This window comes from Lissotriton vulgaris, chromosome 2_2 (genome assembly GCF_964263255.1).
Source record: "Lissotriton vulgaris chromosome 2_2, aLisVul1.2, whole genome shotgun sequence".
Classification (NCBI taxonomy): domain Eukaryota; kingdom Metazoa; phylum Chordata; class Amphibia; order Caudata; family Salamandridae; genus Lissotriton; species Lissotriton vulgaris.
In genome coordinates this window covers 165,381,070-165,399,195 of record NC_141688.1, presented here as the reverse complement: position 1 = coordinate 165,399,195, position 18,126 = coordinate 165,381,070, and the positions used below count along the sequence as shown (strand labels likewise).

Genomic DNA, 18,126 nt, shown 5'->3' with positions numbered 1-18,126 from the left:
TACGAGTGTTCTATTTAATTCAGATACTCTGTCCATCACCACCCCCTTTTCTGAATCGTTTTGTCCACCACAAGCGTGGAAGGGTATGCTCAGACATGAGTCCCTTGCTCACTGCACCATCAGGATTCAAGCAAGCCGGGCCGACGACGGCTGAAATGTCAGAAACTGGTCCCCGGAAGCTTGTTTCCTTTCCAGTAAAAGAATTGACTTGGTAGTTTGGTCTGCTTTGTTCCCATGATGCACTGGGCCAGGGACAGACTAATTTGCATGTAGCCAGGTTCTGAGCTGGGATGGTGCAGTGAGCTAAAAAACGATGATGGATCAAGCCCTGATCTTTTGACTGGGTACGAGTGTTCTGTTTAATTCAGATACTCTGTCCATCACCACCCACTTTTCTGAATCATGACTTGTGAATCAAGCAGACATCTTTAAATGTAACATCTGCTTGGCGGGCACCCAGTAAGGTTATTTCAGGATGGTGCGGCTACATGGTTGTGGACTCTCAAGTTTCTGTGTTACTTTGGTTGGAAGGCCAACCAAACATCAGTGGTGTATCTGATCTTAGGAGGGGTCTATGCAAGCATAATTATGATGAGGCAATGTGTCAGTCGGCAGTATGTAGAAGACTTTATGTGCATATTAAGGTACACTTGATGCAGAAGACAGAATTAAATTTTATTTTAAAAAAATACCTTATTTTCAATCTATGTTGAATTCCAGTAAGACTTATTAGTTGCTGATGAAAGTAACTTGTAAAAGCTAAAATCAATTTAGTACTTTACAAAGTATACAGCATATCATATGCGTGTCTAGAACTCCATTCTCCTGACATCCCCTTGTTCTAAATTTTCTTTTAATTAGTCACCTAAAACATGTATTTGTTCTGCCATGAGCATTATTTACTTGATGAGTTCACTGAGAGGTATCAGCATTTGCCAGAGCTCTTTCCAGCTTGGCTTGGAAGTTAGTTTACTGATCGGTAATTCTCTTTTTGGAATTGTTAGTGTATACAACAGGCCCTGCTTTGGCGTTGATTGTGTGGTAGCGATCCAGCGCTTTAAAGCTTTGCCAGATCTGGAAAATAGTGGATGTGTGTATTACACTTGGCACACCCAATACCTCAGATGGGAGATTCACTATAATTACAAAAAGTTGTTTTTTTGCCTCTTTCTTTGCCTTTTAAACTCAGGTAGTTGTATTTTTCTAATGACCTGAGTGTGGTTTAAACTGGTCTCCGGAAGTGTATGTTAGAACTTAACTTAAGTGCACCCCTGATGTTTGCAATTGGGTTGTCTTTCCAACTACACACTCCAACTGTCCCCTTAAACCATTCCTTTCACCCATTACCTAGGATTTCTTTGTGAACTTCTGCACAAGTCCATATTATGAAAATATGATATATAAATGCTCAAATATGTACATAGATTTAAACAAGAGCTGAAAACTAGAAATACAACTCCTATTCTTTAGACAAAAATTTCACTTATGATGTAGTACATTAGGATTACGCATGATTTGCCAAACCACATATTTAAATCAAGTATACTATGTATATGTAATTATTACCGTGTTTACGGAGACCTCTGCTCCAAGCTCTTCCGCTTTCTCTGGGGCTGTAACTGAACTCAATCCACTTTGAGGAGTGTGACCTCTGTATGCTTGAGGGTTGCCGGATGTCTACATGGGAGCTAGGAACACCCTGGCTGCTCTGTTGCCAAGAGGAGTAATAGCTCTCCCACAATTCCCTAAATAAGTGGAAGTCATGGGGGAAGGGGCTGGCCCACAGTTCCATCAGCAACCTGTGGCTATAACAGAATATATGCTCTGTGTTTGCCTCGGTGGCGTAATGAAATTTGAGAGGCCTCCTTGCAAAGTGCAACGAGGGTCTCCTTCCCAAGTTACTCGGGAGCTCTCAGGCTAGTGTACTGTGCTGAGGGGGCACTGGAGCTCGCCCCCCCGCAGTGTGGGGGTCTTTTGTTGCACCACTGGTTTGCCCATATCTTTTTTTTGAGGTTTTGGGGAAGTAAGAATCATTCTCTAATAGGGATAATGCACGCCACAGTCAGGTTGAGCCAATGAATTGCTGTTCATTTTGTTAGTTTCCGATGTATGGCTGCCAGCCCAGCCTGATATTCAGACACAGCGACCTGTGCACACAGACTCGGATGTAAACTCATTGTGCACCTGTGGACGCAGCTTCTGGGTCTGTGATCAATCCCTTTTTGATAGAGATAAAATGGTGATGAAAGCAGGTGTAAAAGGAGGTGTGGTTTTGCAGCCTAACTTCCCTACATTGTGCAGCAGACAAACTTGGCTTCAGAAAATTTGGGGTGCTTACCAACCTAACAATAGTTCTATCTATACCCCATAATTCAACACACCTAGCAGCATAGAGGCAAAGAATCATTCATGTGGCCCGGGATACAGGCTAGAGGCATCAAATGGTTAGGACAAGAGATTCAAACTTTCTAAAAGTATATTAAATCTGCAACAGTACTCTAAAGGAATCACTAACAAACAGACTCTCAATCATGCAACTGTCATAAGCAGCATCAAATTAGGCCAAAAGAAAATGCACCTAATATTTTTTTTTATCTGTTTTGATGTTATTTAAGATTGATAAACTTGATCTAATATATAGATTAATTTGTGATGTTTCATGGCCATATCTCTGTCTATTGTCTCATTGCTTATAACAATACATTTTTAAGTATTGTACAACTGATGGGATTCTGTTTATAAATTAAACTCTTAGGTCACTGTTTCATACATAAGTTATACCATTGTCATTTTTGGGTGCCCCCTGCTTTACATGTTGCAACTTTCTAAAAGTGGATTTTTCAAAATTGTGACTTAAAATATGACTTTACTACTAAAGAGGATTTAAAATTGCAATTATTTTGAAACCAAACATGACATGTCTAAATGAAATCCTATAAGCGAGGTAGGCCCTGCAGTGGTGAAAAACGAATGTAAGAGTTTTTTAATACCAGGACACGCAAAACTTAAAACTACATATTCAGCTTTTTAAATACGCCTCACCCTGTCATTAGGGTTGTCTAGGGCCAACTTTAGTGGTGCCTTATAGGTATTGAAAGGGAGGGTTTATGTATGGTAAAGTGGTTATCTTTCCAAGTTTAAAGCTACACACAGGCTGCAATGGCAGGGCTGAAACCTGTTTTAAGGGGCTACTTAAGTGGGTGGCACAATTAGTGCTGCAGGCCTACTTGTTGCATTTCATTCACAGGCCATGGTAGATGTAGTACCACTCTGCTAGGGAATTTTTATTAAATTAAATGTGGCAATTGCACAAGCCCTTTTGTACTGGTTAGCAATGGTAATGTGCACAGAGTCCTAAGGCTAACAAAATTAATGTCAGCAAGTAGGAGGGGAGTAGGCAAAAGGTTTGGGGGAAGACCACCCTAAGGGTAGCAGGTCTAATGTATATAGAGTGCATAGATTAGTTATTGTCGTTTTGCCCTGCTAATTATGACATTTTCAGGTCATTTTCCTTGTACAGGTTTCTTTTTTTTCATTTAGTTGCTTCACTTTCTATTTCAATTCTTTTTTAAGAGCATATTATCACTCTCCAGGCAGCTGTAATGGGTTGCTTTCTTGCTACTCATTTTATCTGCAGTAAGTCACATTCCATCTGGCTACTCCCTCTAAACCAGAAGATCATAATGGAATGCTGTTGTTTATAGTGCATCATTGTATTACTAGTTCAAGATGGCCAATCCTGGTGGCCATCCTTGATCTGTTTACAATACCTTTGCAAGATGGACACCCGCTACGATGTCTAGTTCTGCTATCGCAAACATATGCTCATAGTGTTTAGAAGGCAGCGTGTTTTTTTACTTGCATTCTTTTAAATCATTTTGCGCATGTTGTTGAGTGTGTGTGTGTGGTTTGCCTGGGTTGTGTCAGAAGCTGAATGGAAGGATGAGTCAGCGAATTGATGATTGGATGCATGAATGCAAAGATAGGTGACAGTGTGCCTCTTTGAAGGCTTATTGAATGTCTTGAATGTCTACACTCATCAAATGATGCAAAAGGCACTTTCATTCTTAAGCCAGACCTATTGGTATCCCTATTGGTATGGCCAATGCTTGTTAAGATGAGATTTCCACCCCAAATCTGTTAGTGTTAAAGGAAAAATGTTTCTCTATGGGGAAAAATGTTAAACCCATGTTGGAAAAAATGATATCTAGAGGCTTTCCATCTGTGCAATGTTTTTCTAATACGAACATAGATATGTATATTTTCACTTCACAACATGGAATTTTCTAAAGTCCTTAAAAATTACTCTTCGAAAGCCGCCGCTAGTGAAGGATCAAGGCAAACCTGTACAGAGTTATTTTAATTTCTTATATTAAAAACTCGAGACAAATGTAGTGGACCTCGGAGTGCAGGCCTTTACGATTTTCCAGCAAGTGCCAAACATTAAAGGACACATTTATATGCATTTGCCTCTGTACATTTTGACAAATGCAATCATCACAACGAACTGTAATACACAATAATAACAAAATCAATGTCGGCTGTTTCTTGTGTTAAGGAGCAGGGTGCTTTAAAACATGTGCCCACGGTGTTCTCTTTTAAAATTCGGACTTAATTCTAATTTCAGCTAACCAGACAGAAAGTAAAATTGTTGTTTAGGAATGGGCATACGTAATTAACTTCAAAATGTATTTTTTAAACTCCTCATAGCAATTGATGTGTTAACATTCTTAAAGTTGTATTTTACTGTGTTTCTTTCATGACAGTCATTTGTCGAAATAAAGATTTTTTTAAAAAAAACTTCTAAATATGCTGACCGTTAGCATTATAATATTTGCTACATGTCTAAATCATGGCAGCTTTGAGAATACGCTCATTCATGTACACATATTTTTGTTCCGAAATGATGTGTCTGTTGTCTGATTTCATTTCAGTGCAGTGCAAGCATTCAGCATGCAACTAGCTTGCTCTCAAACCTTTAGAAATAAAACATGTGCTCTACTCACCTCTTCGGCGTGAATACCGCAAAGCTTGTTTCCTGACATGAGTTTATTTTTCAGGCTTTTATTCTAAGAAGAGAACACGGTTTTATTACTGTACAGTAGTAAAATATTCAGGTGTTCCGTAAATAATTCAGTGCATTAGCTTTTCGTTTTAAACATAGATGAGATGCTCAAGAAATACGCTAGAGCTTTATAAACATCAAAGAAAGGTGGAAATAACATGGTGTCATCTTTATTTCTTAAAATGCCAATATGCTGTGGGTTTAGCATTCAAATATTTATTCATAGAGGAATGATATGAGCTACGGGCATTCAACGTGCTATAAAATGATGTGAATTTAAAGTATTCTGATCAGAAAAAACAAGACGGTCAAAATAGTTCTTTATATCAATAATTCTAATTGGCTCAGAAAAGGTTAATTTCCCAAAGTGAATATACAAAAGAAAAAAAACACTTTTTTGAATGATTCGATTTTGGTATAAAGCATACAATTTACAGAAACATTAACATGCACAAAAAATAATAATAATAATGTACCAGATTTATGAAAGTGCGTTTAGATATATTCCTTCGACAAACTATAAACCATGCCCTATTGACCATAAAAAATACAGTTAGGATATTCGTATTATGATTCAGAGGTTTGTGTTAGGGGGTATAAGAATTTTGCTGAATGTCAACAAAATGGGCATGTAATTAGGTCAGAGTTGCTAATAACTTGGTCAGATCTGTACAGTTCAAAATGTGCTGCAGGGAGGTGGCCAGATAGTAGAGGTCCTTAAATCGTCCATGAATGTAGGTTTAAGTACCAAGGAGCAGATTTACAAGCCCCTTGCGCCACTTTTGCGTAATTTTTAACATGGGAAACATTACACAAAAGTTGCGCAAGGGGCTTGTAAATCTGCCCCCAGGACGCTAACTCCCACGCAGTAGAACATAGTAAAAGGTGAGAGTAGACATGCACCAGTCGATGGGGTGGATCTGGCATGGTGAAACGACCACTGGAATAGTCAGCTAAAAGTGGCAGGAGGATGGGACAAGATGTCAAACTGCTGGGCTTATAGCTTATAATGCAGAAGAGGAAGAGCACCACTTATTTAGGTCCAGGGTTTCAGGTTTATTGGAAAGTTGTCCTTTGGACAGAGCCATCCAAGATTTGTTTGCCTTTTTACATATTTGTGTTGGCTTTGGAACTCAGTACACTTTAGCCTTACTAATAAAGTGCTTGTGCTCCTCCTTTTAAACATCATGAAAATAGTCATACACATCATCGGCACGTTTAATTTGCTTATAGGTCCCTAATATATGGTACTACCTGTACCCAGGGCCAGGAAATTAAATTCCACTAGTGGGCTGCCACACTGCAGTACTGAATGTCCCTCTCACCACGGTAGCACTACAAAGCATGTCAACAGGCCTGGGTGTGCAGTTTTAACCCCTTCGCTGCGGCGGCAATTCCGCCGCAGCGCTGGGGGGGGGGGGGGCAGAGCGGCGCTCGCATGCTCGTGACGGAGCCGCTCTGTCACGAGCCGCGGTTGCGCTGTGCTCATGACGGAGCGGTTCCGTCATGGCCCGCCCGCTCAATAGAACGCGCCGTGCAGGCGCGAAATCAGCGCCGCGCAGGCGCTGTGGCAGGGCCATGACAGAACCGCTCTGTCATGAGCACAGCGCAACCGCGGCTCATGACAGAGCAGCTCCGTCATGAGCATGCAAGGGGTTAAACAACCCTTTCGGCCAGGTAAAAAAAAAATATTTGGCAAGCCTAATTCTTACTTTTTTAACACACGTCACCCCTAAGGTAGGCCTTTAATGCCCATAGGGCATGGAGAGTGGGATTTTAAACGTAGGACACATACATTTCATGGTTTACATACCTTTGCAGTGAAAAACCTCTAAAGTTGTTCTTCACTGTGGCAAGATTGGCTCTGCCGTACGTTAGCACTGGTGTAGACTTTTACATTTAATAAGTGCTAAATCCAATTTGGAAGTAACTTGAAAAATGGTTCAAGGTTTTTTTTTTTTAACAATAATTCAAAACCTAACTTAATGGTATCAATCAATCAATCAATCAATGACATTTATAGAGCGCGCTAATCACCCGTGAGGGTCTCAAGGCACAGAGAGGGAGGGGAGGGGCTGTTACTGCTCGAATAGCCAGGTTTTTAGGTGTTTCCTGAAGGTGAGATGATCCTGGGTCAATAGTAGTTGTGTGGGGAGGGAGTTCCATGTTTTGGCGGCCAGGTAGGAGAATGATCTTCCACCAGTGGTGGTTCTGCGAATCCGTGGGACGGTGGCGAGGGCGAGGCCTGCGGAGCACAGCTGGTGGGTGGGGGTGTAGAACGAGAGACGGTTGTTGAGGTATTCGGGGCCCATGTTTTGGAGCACTTTGTGTGCATGGGTGAGCAGCCTGAACGTGATCGTTTTGTTGACGGGGAGCCAGTGCAGGTTTCTCAGGTGTGCAGATATGTGGTTGTGGCGAGGGATGTCGAGAATTAGTCGTGCGGAGGCGTTCTGTATGCGCTGAAGGCGATTCTGAAGTTTGGCTGTGGTTCCTGCGTGTAGGGTGTTCCCGTAGTCCAGTCGGGAAAAAAGTCTGATTTTATGTTACTAGTTTGGAAATTACACTTTATGGAAATTTCAATTTATTGAAACCTGTAAAGCATGATACATAGCTATCCAACCACAACCAACAGCCGGCAGCGTAGGATAGGCATTGCATATTTGGCACAGCCAGTTAGCTACCACCTGAAGTCGGGCAGTGTTTGACAAGCAATTTTGTGAGAGGAATAAACAGCAAAGTTCCTCTTCCCCCACCGACTCCCACCCTTTGCTCCTCCGCACAAGTTATCTAATCGCACAAGTTAATGGTTCGGTATCTGAGGTAGGGAAAACAAATAGAAAAATATGGGAGAGTTAGTGGTTTAGGTGAGGTCTTGGCTCCCGTGGGGATCATATGTAGGAGCTGCAGATACGTTTGGCATGAAAGCTCCGGAAACTCAGAGGAAAGGATCTGGATAAAGGGTGTCCAGAGGATTGAATATGTGTCAGCCTTGAAGTCGGCAGTCAAGGATAGTAGCTCCATACCCAAAAACGTAATATAGCTTATGCAGCCATGAAACATGATCCAGAACTCTCTGTACCACAAAGTGCCAGAATTACTTGTGCGCTGCCCCCAGCTTCTGAGCCATTTGTCTTCTATGTTTGGAGCGCAACAGATAGGTCAAGGGGTTTGGTAAGTCTAAGACAGTGTATAAAGGGAATCTAGGAATTTTGGTATTAATATCACTGTCTAAATCATGCAGGACCTGTGTCCAGAAGGAATACAATTTGGAGCAGTGCCATATAATGTATATGAGACAGCCAGTCAGATGGCAACAACATTCTATGGGACAATCTAGCTCCCAGATATGCAGGTGTGCTGGGTTAAGGTACCAGTAGCCTTCAATCTTGTAAGTGATCTCTGTACTAGCCATATTGTGGTCCGTGGGGTGCACCCTGTAAAAATCGTCATCCCATTCTTTGCTCAACAGAGTCTGCCCTAACTCTGCCTCCCAACGTAGCTGTCCCCTGGATGTTGTCCTTTGTTTCCTTTTAGAAAGAAGGGAGGAGAGATTGTCTTATGGATCAGACATTGTTCAAAAATAGTCAAGAGACAGATGGCACCTTGTTTGTATTCCAAAGATGTCACCTAGTGTCTTAGTTGTAGGTATGTAAAGTAATCTATTGGGATTAGGGAGTAGTCCACCTTCATCCGCTCAAATGGAATGATCCCATCGTGGTCAAAAAGGGAATCCCTCGCTCCACCAGCGGAGTAGTCTGGGTTTTTAAGGATCTGCATCATCGGAGAATGGAACGTCATGAGGCCCATAGATAGAGCAACACTGCCCCGTACTTTGAGTGCTGAGGCCATTACTGGTGAAGAGTATAATTCCAAGGAACAATGTTTGTAGGGGAGCCAGACTTCTTGCCAGATTTTGGTGTCAGCAACAGCTTGATCCATGAAAGAGCAGTGCTTCTCCGAAGAAGAACGGTTCCATTCTATCACATATGGAGGTGGGTAGCTTGAGAGTAATGGGTAATGGAGGGAAAGCGCAATCCACCTTTGCTCTTTTAGCGCAGTTTGTTATTAGCCAAAAGAAATCTCTTAATAGAACGCTGTAATGTGCACATGGCGTTAGGCGGGGGGTCAGGGGAAGCGCTTGAAAGAGAATCAGTATGCGAGGAAGAACGGTCATTTTTACTGCTGCTATGAGACCAATCCATGATAGTTGAAGGCGACCCCAAAGAGGAAAAAGTGTCATTTGTCTGAGAGAGAAGAGTAGCATAATTTAAAGCTATAGTTTGAGGCAAAGTTTTCGCCACCCTAATTCCAAGATGGTTAATGGATATTTCCATCCAAGCAACCCGAAATTGAGAGCGAAGTGTAGCTTCGTTCATAGGAGTGACCGATAGGGTCAAGATCTGGGATTTTTGTAGGCTGACCTTGAAGCCAGAGGTCTCACTAAAGAGCTGCAGGTCAACCAAGACCAGAGGCAGCGGGTCACTGGATCGGACATCCAGAGGATTACATTGTCTGCATAGAAGCTAATAAGGTGTCGCTCGTCACCAAAAGAGATACCGAAGATATGCGGATTGTCTCTCAGCCTTTGCACCATTGGCTCCATATAAAGTGCGCAGAGAAGGGGGGAGAAGGGGCAACCCTGATGGGTTCTGCAAAGAATGAGAAACATAGAAGATGACACGCCGTTGATTCGCACAAAGGCATGGGGAGCACTATATTTGCTACTCACCCATCGAAGAAATGTGTCGCCAAATGCTTTAAGAGCTGCAAAAAGATAGGGACAGTTGATGCAATTAAATGCTTTATCTGAATCAATAGATAGAAACATTGCATTCTTTCCTCACTTTGCAATTTTATCTATAAGGTGTAAGAGGCATTTGGTGTTGTCACCACATTGCCTTGCCGGTATGAATCTAGCTTGATCCTGGTACTGTCATTAGCCCTGAAAAAAACTTGGCATCTATATTACCAAGAGAGATGGGTCGATATAAGCCACATAACGCAGGGTCCTTGCCTGGCTTACGAATAACAGAAATGTCTGCCTCCAGAAAAGACTCAGTCAGAGAGCCCATGTCAGCAAGTGAATCATACAGCCTTGCCAAAAGGGGTGCAAGCTTGTGCCAGAAAATTTCATAAAATTGGGCTGCGAAACCCTCAGGCCCCATGCACACGTTTAAAAGTAAATACATACATTTTCATAAAATATCACAGTGATGCTTGTCTTTGTATTTTCAGATGTATTTAATTCAAGATCTTAAGCCTTCTTAGCCAACACGTGTTTCGCAGCTGTTAAAGGGGATTACCCAGCGACTTCGTCAGGGCTAAGGAAATATATACACAAGAACTTGTTCGTGTATGCAATGGTAGTAAGGAAACTTTATCTTTCAAATTATTGACAGAGTGACTTCGGCGACTTGTGTGAATGATAAAATAGTGAATATTACTGTGTGGTAATCCATGTGAAACTGGTGTTGTATGTGCTTTTTGTACAACGCCGTTGTGCATTAATTTATCAATGGGGGAAAGTAGTAACAAAATAAACTGGCTTACCCAACACACTTTAGGCTTTTTCAAAGGTGGCCACTGCTCCATGTGCAGATTAGCCACTGACAGAAAGAAAGAATTTAGGGGACCTAACAATAAGGCGTACAAAATTGACAACACTATTTCCAGTTACCAACAATATGTAGTGTATGCTATTGAGTGTAAGTGTGGATTAACATACATTAAAAGTACCATCAGGAGCTTCAAAAAGCATATTGGGGAACACATGAGGGCTGTAAAGCAAGGGGACACCAGATATCCAATTGGCACACATATAGCAGAATGTAACTCTCAAAGCACACATAGAACATTCTCCTTCTATAGTTTTGATGTCACACACAAAGACCCAAGGGGAGGTAACAGGGAACTAAAATTCAGGAGGAGAGAGGCGCTATGGATTATGATACTTGAAAGTGTCGAACAGGGCTTGAACACAGACCACGAGCTTCAATACTTCCTTGGGGATTAGCCCGTCCCCACTTCCAAAGGAACTGAAACACTTGCTGGATCACCTAGCCTTACATATCTGAATAGATTACTAGAAGCTACTTGATGTGGAGTTAGGATTATTTCTAAGAATGCCATGCTATTATCATAGTTTATAGAGCACTCCCACTATCATCCCTGCGTATTTTGTTAGACCATATATTATTGTAATTCATGACTGTTTCCAGAGTAATCTAGTGATCTACTCGTACTCGATACCTGACATGTAGGAGACTATGTACAGTGAGGACTTGAAACCTGGACACTTAATATTTTGTAGACTATGTACAGTGAGGAACTGAGACGTAATGCCACTGTCCTCACCTAGCTATGTCATAGAATTCACATTCACATTGCATAACGTTTTAAAATATGCTTTGGAAGTGATACTAGCAAGAATTGAGACCGACTGCCACTGTCTGTAATAAGTCTAAGAATTTACAGTTACATTTGAGGTTCACCCAACTATGTCACGAAATTCACTATCACAGTGCCACACTTCACATGTCACAAAACACACTATCATGTTGATTAGTTCGGGTTAGAACGACAAAGCACTTGGATATCGTGTGAAATCTCTTATAAGGATGTACTTATGTATAAACGCTGCATGCATGCCACCACAAATATCACACTTAAATGGTAGTGCACCTCAGTGCTGTCATGTGCCCCTACAGATGCGGATTTCTAGCAAATAGCTTTGAGCATTAGGGCATACCACTGGCCTTTTGCTACCAACATTTCGCTAGTTCTCACTAATTTCAATTCTAGTTCCCGGGTCCCAATACACCATTCTAAGATGGTGCCCAAAATGGGTTCAGTACCCCTGGGGTCCACGATACATCACTCTAAAATGGCCCCCAAAATTGGTCTAGGAACCAGTTTAGTCTGCCCTTGAAACTCCATTACTTAAGACAACGCCGTTGTGGCCAGCTGCAGACTGCTGAATTGCACAGAGAACACCCCACGGCCTGGAGATCCTAGGGGGTCTACCTAATACTGCCAGTAAGAAGTGAAAAACCGACTTAATAAAGTTAAAATATTAGACAGATCCTTCATGGTTACCAAGTACACCATATTAGAATGTACTGATTTCCATTCTTTAGATTATGGGCCCTTTTCTCTGTTATTTAGAGTCTATGTGAAACTGACCTCAGGTATCGTAATCCAACAAACTACATCCCCATACACATGTTTAACTACACAATATAGTCAGCATGTGTAGGACTTAGTCCTTTTTGGCTAAAGTTCCCTAAACTTTTTGCTTTTCCCCTAGACCTTTTTTTCTGATATAGTGTTGCCAACTTAGATGCTTTGGACACTTTGCCACTGCTAAACAGTATCAAAGTGCAAGTGCTCCCTTTATAAAGTGTAATGGTAATTGGTTGTCCATGATTGGTATGTTTGCCTTACTAGTAGAGCCCCTAGTAAGGGACACTATGTGTTCCAGGGCTGTTAATGCAAATGCTACTGGTGAGCCTGCAGCACTAATTGTGCCACCCACACAAGTAGCCTTAAAAAGGGAACTCAGCCCTGCCATTGCAGTGCCTGCTCGCAGTTTGTTAAACTGCAATGTTGATCTGAAAAGTGCACTCACTTGCCAGACCTTACCCTTCCCTTTATATGCACATCAGGCATCCCTATGGTAGGTCCAGGGTACCCCCTGGGCAGGGTGCAGTGCATGTGAAAGGTAATAGATATTTTAAGGTGTGTACCATGTCCTGACAGTGAAATAATGTCCATTTAGTTTTTCACTGTTGAAAGGCCATCTTGCCCATAGGATAGAATGGGAACGCTGTGTAATATGTTTTCCAGCCTATCTTCCGAAAGGCTTAAGATGGGGAGGTGACGTTTAGTGTGCCTGAACTCACAATATAATAACACATCTCTTTATGAAGGTGGTTTTGCATTGTGTGTTTAGAAGCCACTCTTTTAAAAGTGGCTGGATCTTTGTGCTCTAACATTTCTGTGCGTCTCTGCCTGGTTGTGGATTGACTGTCTGGATTTGAAAGCAATAGGATCTGGGGAATGTCTTGATCCAGGGGAGGAGGTGAGGCAGCAACAGGCTGACCTGCATCTGGAGTTTAGGGGGAGGAGTAATGCCTAGAGGTGAAGAGGCCTGGGTTGCTGCTATAAAACAATTGTCCCATCTCCTACTGAGTGATTAACAATTCATCCAGACCCCCACTAATAAAGAGAAGAAGGTGTCACTGGCACGGAGGCACCCAGAACTGGTTTGAACAGGGGTCAGTGTCCCCTGAACACAAAGACTTCAAAGCCATTGACTATGAGAGCTGAGGCACCTGAACTTTGGAGAATGACTTGACCAAGATTGAACAAGTGGAGCTACTTCGTGGTCAAGAGGAACTTTTGCCAAGGAAGAAACAACTGAAGAGACTGAAGGAAAGGACTACCCTTGCTGTGTTCTGGGGCTGTCCTGCAGTTTGCTGTTTTAACCAAGCAAAGGCTAAAGGGACTTTGCTGTGTGCTGTGTCCCCCTGCTTGAAAGGACTGTGCTGTGCTGTGTTCCGAAGTAACTTTTCCCCAAGGGCCCGAGGTGAGCTGGCTCCCTGTTGCGGAAACTCAGGAACACAAACATTTCCAGGAGAGTCTCAGTGACGTTGTGTGCGTGTGGTTTTTGAAGCCTGAGACCCTCGTGAGCAGTGCCCTGTGATCGTGGGCACCTGGAATCCAAGTGAGGATCAGCGACGCTGTGTGCGTGTGCTTTTTGCAGCCTGAACCCTTTGTGAGGATTGTCCAGTTATAGTGTGCACCGGAAACCAAGTGAGTCTCAACGACGCTGTGTGCGTGTGCTTTGTGCAGCGTGAGACCTTCGTGAGGATGGCCTTGTTAACATGCACCCGGAGTTAAAGTGAGTCTCAGCGACGATGTGTGCATGTTCTTCGTACATCCTGACACCTTCATTTGGTGTGCCCCGTGTTCGTACACCCGAAGCTCAAGGGAGTCTCTATGACGCTGTGTGCATGTTCCGTGTGGTAGCCTGAAATCTTCGTAGCAGTAGCAGCCCAGACTGGTAGCCCCAAAGGAGCTGAGTCGCCGATCCGAGCACGCCGTTGCCAATTCACAAAGATTGCATCAGAGGCCCAAGTCGCTGGATGAGGCGAGAAGAGTGAGTTTGCACCCCCCAGGTAATGTGTGTCGACTCCTGGGACGGGGTGCGGACTCGGAGGGAGAGGCTCTTGGCCTCTCTCTCATTCCGGCAGCGCAAGCCTCTGCTTCGACTCATATTGCGGCCCGTATTGCCATGTGATTGGCAGTACCGGGGCCGGAGTGCGGAGCTGCACTTTTTGTTACACCATACCAGTGTTGGAGGCAACTGTTTGACAGAGACTGACTGCGAGTCAGAAGAAGTGGTGGGGAGACCGCCCAAGGCACTGTGATCAGTGCCGGAGTGTATTACGCATTATCTTATTTCTGAATAACGGAGTACCTGATCGTCGTATTACACACTGCATCATTTCTGCATAATGGAGTACCTGATTAGTGTATGATGCATGGCATTATTAATGCATAACAAACTATCTGATTGTCGTATGACGCATTACATTGTTTCTGCATAGCAAACACCTGATTAGCGTATTACGCATTACATTATTTCTGCATAACGAACTACCCGATTATTTTATTATGCATTGCCTTATTTCTGCATGACGACGTACGTGGTGGTTGTATTACGCATTGCATTATTTTTACATTGCAAAGTACCTGATTGTTGTGTTACGCATTGCATTATTTTTACATTGCAAAGTGCCTGATTTTAGCATTACGAACTGCATAGGATGGTGTTAGGATTTCAGTGGAATGTTAAAAAGTGCTCATTAATATCGCCAGTACTTACAAGGGCTGGCTGGCCTAACAACCGGCCAGGATAATAGTACACGTCTCATATGTTGGATTTATATAGTGTGGTCTTATCGTATATCTTTTTATATAAAATGTATACTCGTTTTTATAAAACTCGTGTGGAGTCTATTTGTGGTGTCATTATTGGGTTAATGTGAGCATGGTTGCAAATACTTTACACATTTGCCTTGAAGATAATCCTGGCTGCTCGTGCCAAGCTACCGTTGGGGTGAGTGGGGGCTATCTCAGAACGTGACCTTCCTTTCCCTGACGTGGAAACGTGGGTGCCTATTTGACCTTAGGTACCTCCATCAGCCAACCAGAGAATCCAGGTCTAATGGCATGTATTAACTAATGAGTGACAGCATGAGGGAGCACTACTTTGTCACAAATATAATCAAATAGAATTAATGAATAAACTCAGGATTATAAAACAAAATGGTCTGATTGCATGCCCACACTTTGCCAACCACAAGATTACTCATATAATAGAGTCTCGAATACCAACTGTACTTGTATGTCTTATACCGATAACATAAACGGCAGGGGGGCTTTTTTGTTCTTTCTTTTCCCCTTCGATAAATTGATACACAAAGGTGTTGTACGAAAAGCACATACAACACCATTTTCTCTTGGATTTCCACACAGTAATATTCACTATTTTATCATTCACACAAGTCACCAAAGTCACTTTGCCAATAATTTGAAAGATAAAGTTTCCTTACTACCATTGCATACATGAATAAGTACTTGTTTATATATTCCCTTAGCTCTGAACTAGTCCCGGGGTAATCCCCTGTAACAGCAACAAAACAGGTGTTCGCTAAGAAGGCTTAAGATCTTGAATTAAAGACATCTGAAAATACAAAGACAAGCATCATTGTGCTATTTTATGAAACTTTATGTATTTACTTGTAAACATGTGCAGAGGATTTGTATATGTAGTAGAGTGGTCTGCTGGCCACACACATGAGGATTTGGTCGTTTTTCCCTACTTTATGCACCGTGCCAGATTACCTGCCATAACTGAGTTGTACTTGTGATAGACCTTAGAGTGCCATTTTGCCTATTGCTGACCACCGACTGTATACGTAGTGTGAAATCATCAGGGCCTGGCGATTTCGTAGTCTTTGGCATGAGATGACTGAAATCACTGCATTCACACATATAGGCTGGTCGAGTGTGTTTGCCCCTGCAGATGTAGTGGAGTCAAGGTCACATTTGCCCCTGCAGATGTAGTGGAGTCAAGGTCACATTTCATAAGAAGCGAAAGAGGTCCCCAGTATAGCTCTCAGGGGAGGAATATAGAGAACCATAAAAGGCCTGAAAGGCTAGTGCGATCTCAGTGTCAGTGCATACCTCTCCAGAGGTGGCGGTATGTATCAGCTTTACTGAGTTGGAAATGATTTTTTCTGGGTGGCAATGACCTAGCATGTAGTAACACCTATTACTAACCAAGTAACATTTCTGATTTAAGAGCAAGAGCGGGTATTCCTCTCTGTCAAGAACTAGACATCAGAGAAGGAGCCTTGTTTTTTGTGCTTCCGCCAGGTCCTAGGTACGCCTGTGTCCTTGTGCATTGCCTCAAGTTCTATTACCAATTTCTCCAGTTGCCATCACTTATCCCGACGCTTGTGATTCTTGTCTGCGGAGAAGGCTATAAGTTTCCCTCTCGCCATCAACTTCCATACTTCTCATATCAACAGCAGAACTACCTCTGCATTGTCTTAGTGTGGAGATAGTCTGTCAAGGTTTTGGATAGAGCTGCAACCATAGTGGCAGACTGCAGGCGGGAGTCCCTTAATCGTCAATGGTGTGATGTGATGTGGGCCAAGAGCCATACAGATGGAGGGTCACTGATATCGGGCATGATCAGAAAGGTACTGGGGAGCAATGACAGCTCCTGGGCTATGGATGACAGGAAATAAACAATACAGGCTTGTGTGCTGCGGAGTAAAAAGTGTACTCTCTTGAAGACTAATTATATAGGTACCATACACCACTCAACCCATTGTCAACCATCCACTGGTGGCCCAAAGAAGAGAAAGCACCGCCTGATTAGAGTGCTGAGTGTAGTGATCCAAGTTGGGGTCCATCACTAAGTTTAGATCACCTCCCACCAATATAGCTGTATCCAGAGTGACAAGGGCCTCCAATAAAGAATTGAGGATAAATGGTCCAAGGGTACATTCGGAACATAAATGTTCACCAAAGTGAAGCAAAAGAAGCCTATCTCAAGTCTGATTGCTATCAGGCGACCCTTGACCTTTACAATAGTGGATAGGACCTCCCCCCAAAAATCTGGGAAAAAAGGAAAGCTATGCTGTTCTTTTTGGATGGTCCCGACAACCAAAGTTGGCAAAGGGAACAAGCAAGATTGCATTCTGGCAGTGTATTTTGCTAATAAATGAGTTTCTTAGAGCAAGCATATATCACAGTCCGATTGATTCAACAACAAGAGCACTGCAGCCTGCTACACTGGATTGTTCAGAACCCAGACATTAATTTTAAGGACCAGGAGGTTGTGGAATATAGACACTAGGAGGGGTAGCTAAATAATGGTCCAGGTCCTTAAAAGTCCCTCAAAGAGTAGGGAACAACATTGCAGTTGGGAAATCTGGAACGTAGATGCACGGAAGAGCAGTGCAAAGGGCTTGCGGAGGAGCAGAAAGAAAAAGGAAACAAAACCCCACAAGCAATAATAAATCTTAAACAAATTAAGAAACCAAGATAGCACTGACAACAGTTCATCTTAGTGGGGTACATCTCGGGAAACATGAGCCAGATGGCAAGTTGGATGATTAATTCCAATCCATTGAATAAGCAGGGGTTCCAGATAGGAAGGTCCTTGAAGTTGAGCAAGTACCATCGTGAAGGTCACCCCACTCCCCCTGTTGTAGTGTAACCTACCCCCTTGGGCATAGCGGATATTGCTAATTTAGGATCATGCGCTTTATTCTTCTTCTTGATGTTCTAAGCCTTCCAAGAGTGTCTCAAGTACAGATTGTCTCTCCTTCCCCATAGTGGTAGGGTGGGGTTTAGATACAGTAGTAGACCCCTTAGCCATATGGGTCTTGTGCAAGCTGTGTTCTTTTGTGAGCCTCCAAATTGATCCTTCAGATAAGGTTCTGTGATGCTAACGATGTTGCAGGCCTCTTTGAGCGACC

At 42.8% G+C, this 18,126-nt stretch overlaps 1 protein-coding gene across 2 annotated transcripts in view; it reads right to left on the bottom strand.

Moving 5' to 3' along the window:
* Positions 1-18,126, bottom strand: part of LUZP2 (leucine zipper protein 2) — a 1,380,972-nt gene that overhangs the window by 525,865 nt on the left and 836,981 nt on the right. The window contains exon 6 of one of the 2 annotated variants that reach the window (XM_086959880.1): positions 5,007-5,069. In XM_086959880.1, coding sequence (XP_086816006.1) covers positions 5,007-5,069 — 63 coding nt within the window. The remainder of the gene's footprint in view (positions 1-5,006; positions 5,070-18,126) is intronic. The other variant, XM_086959879.1, reaches the window with a different exon arrangement.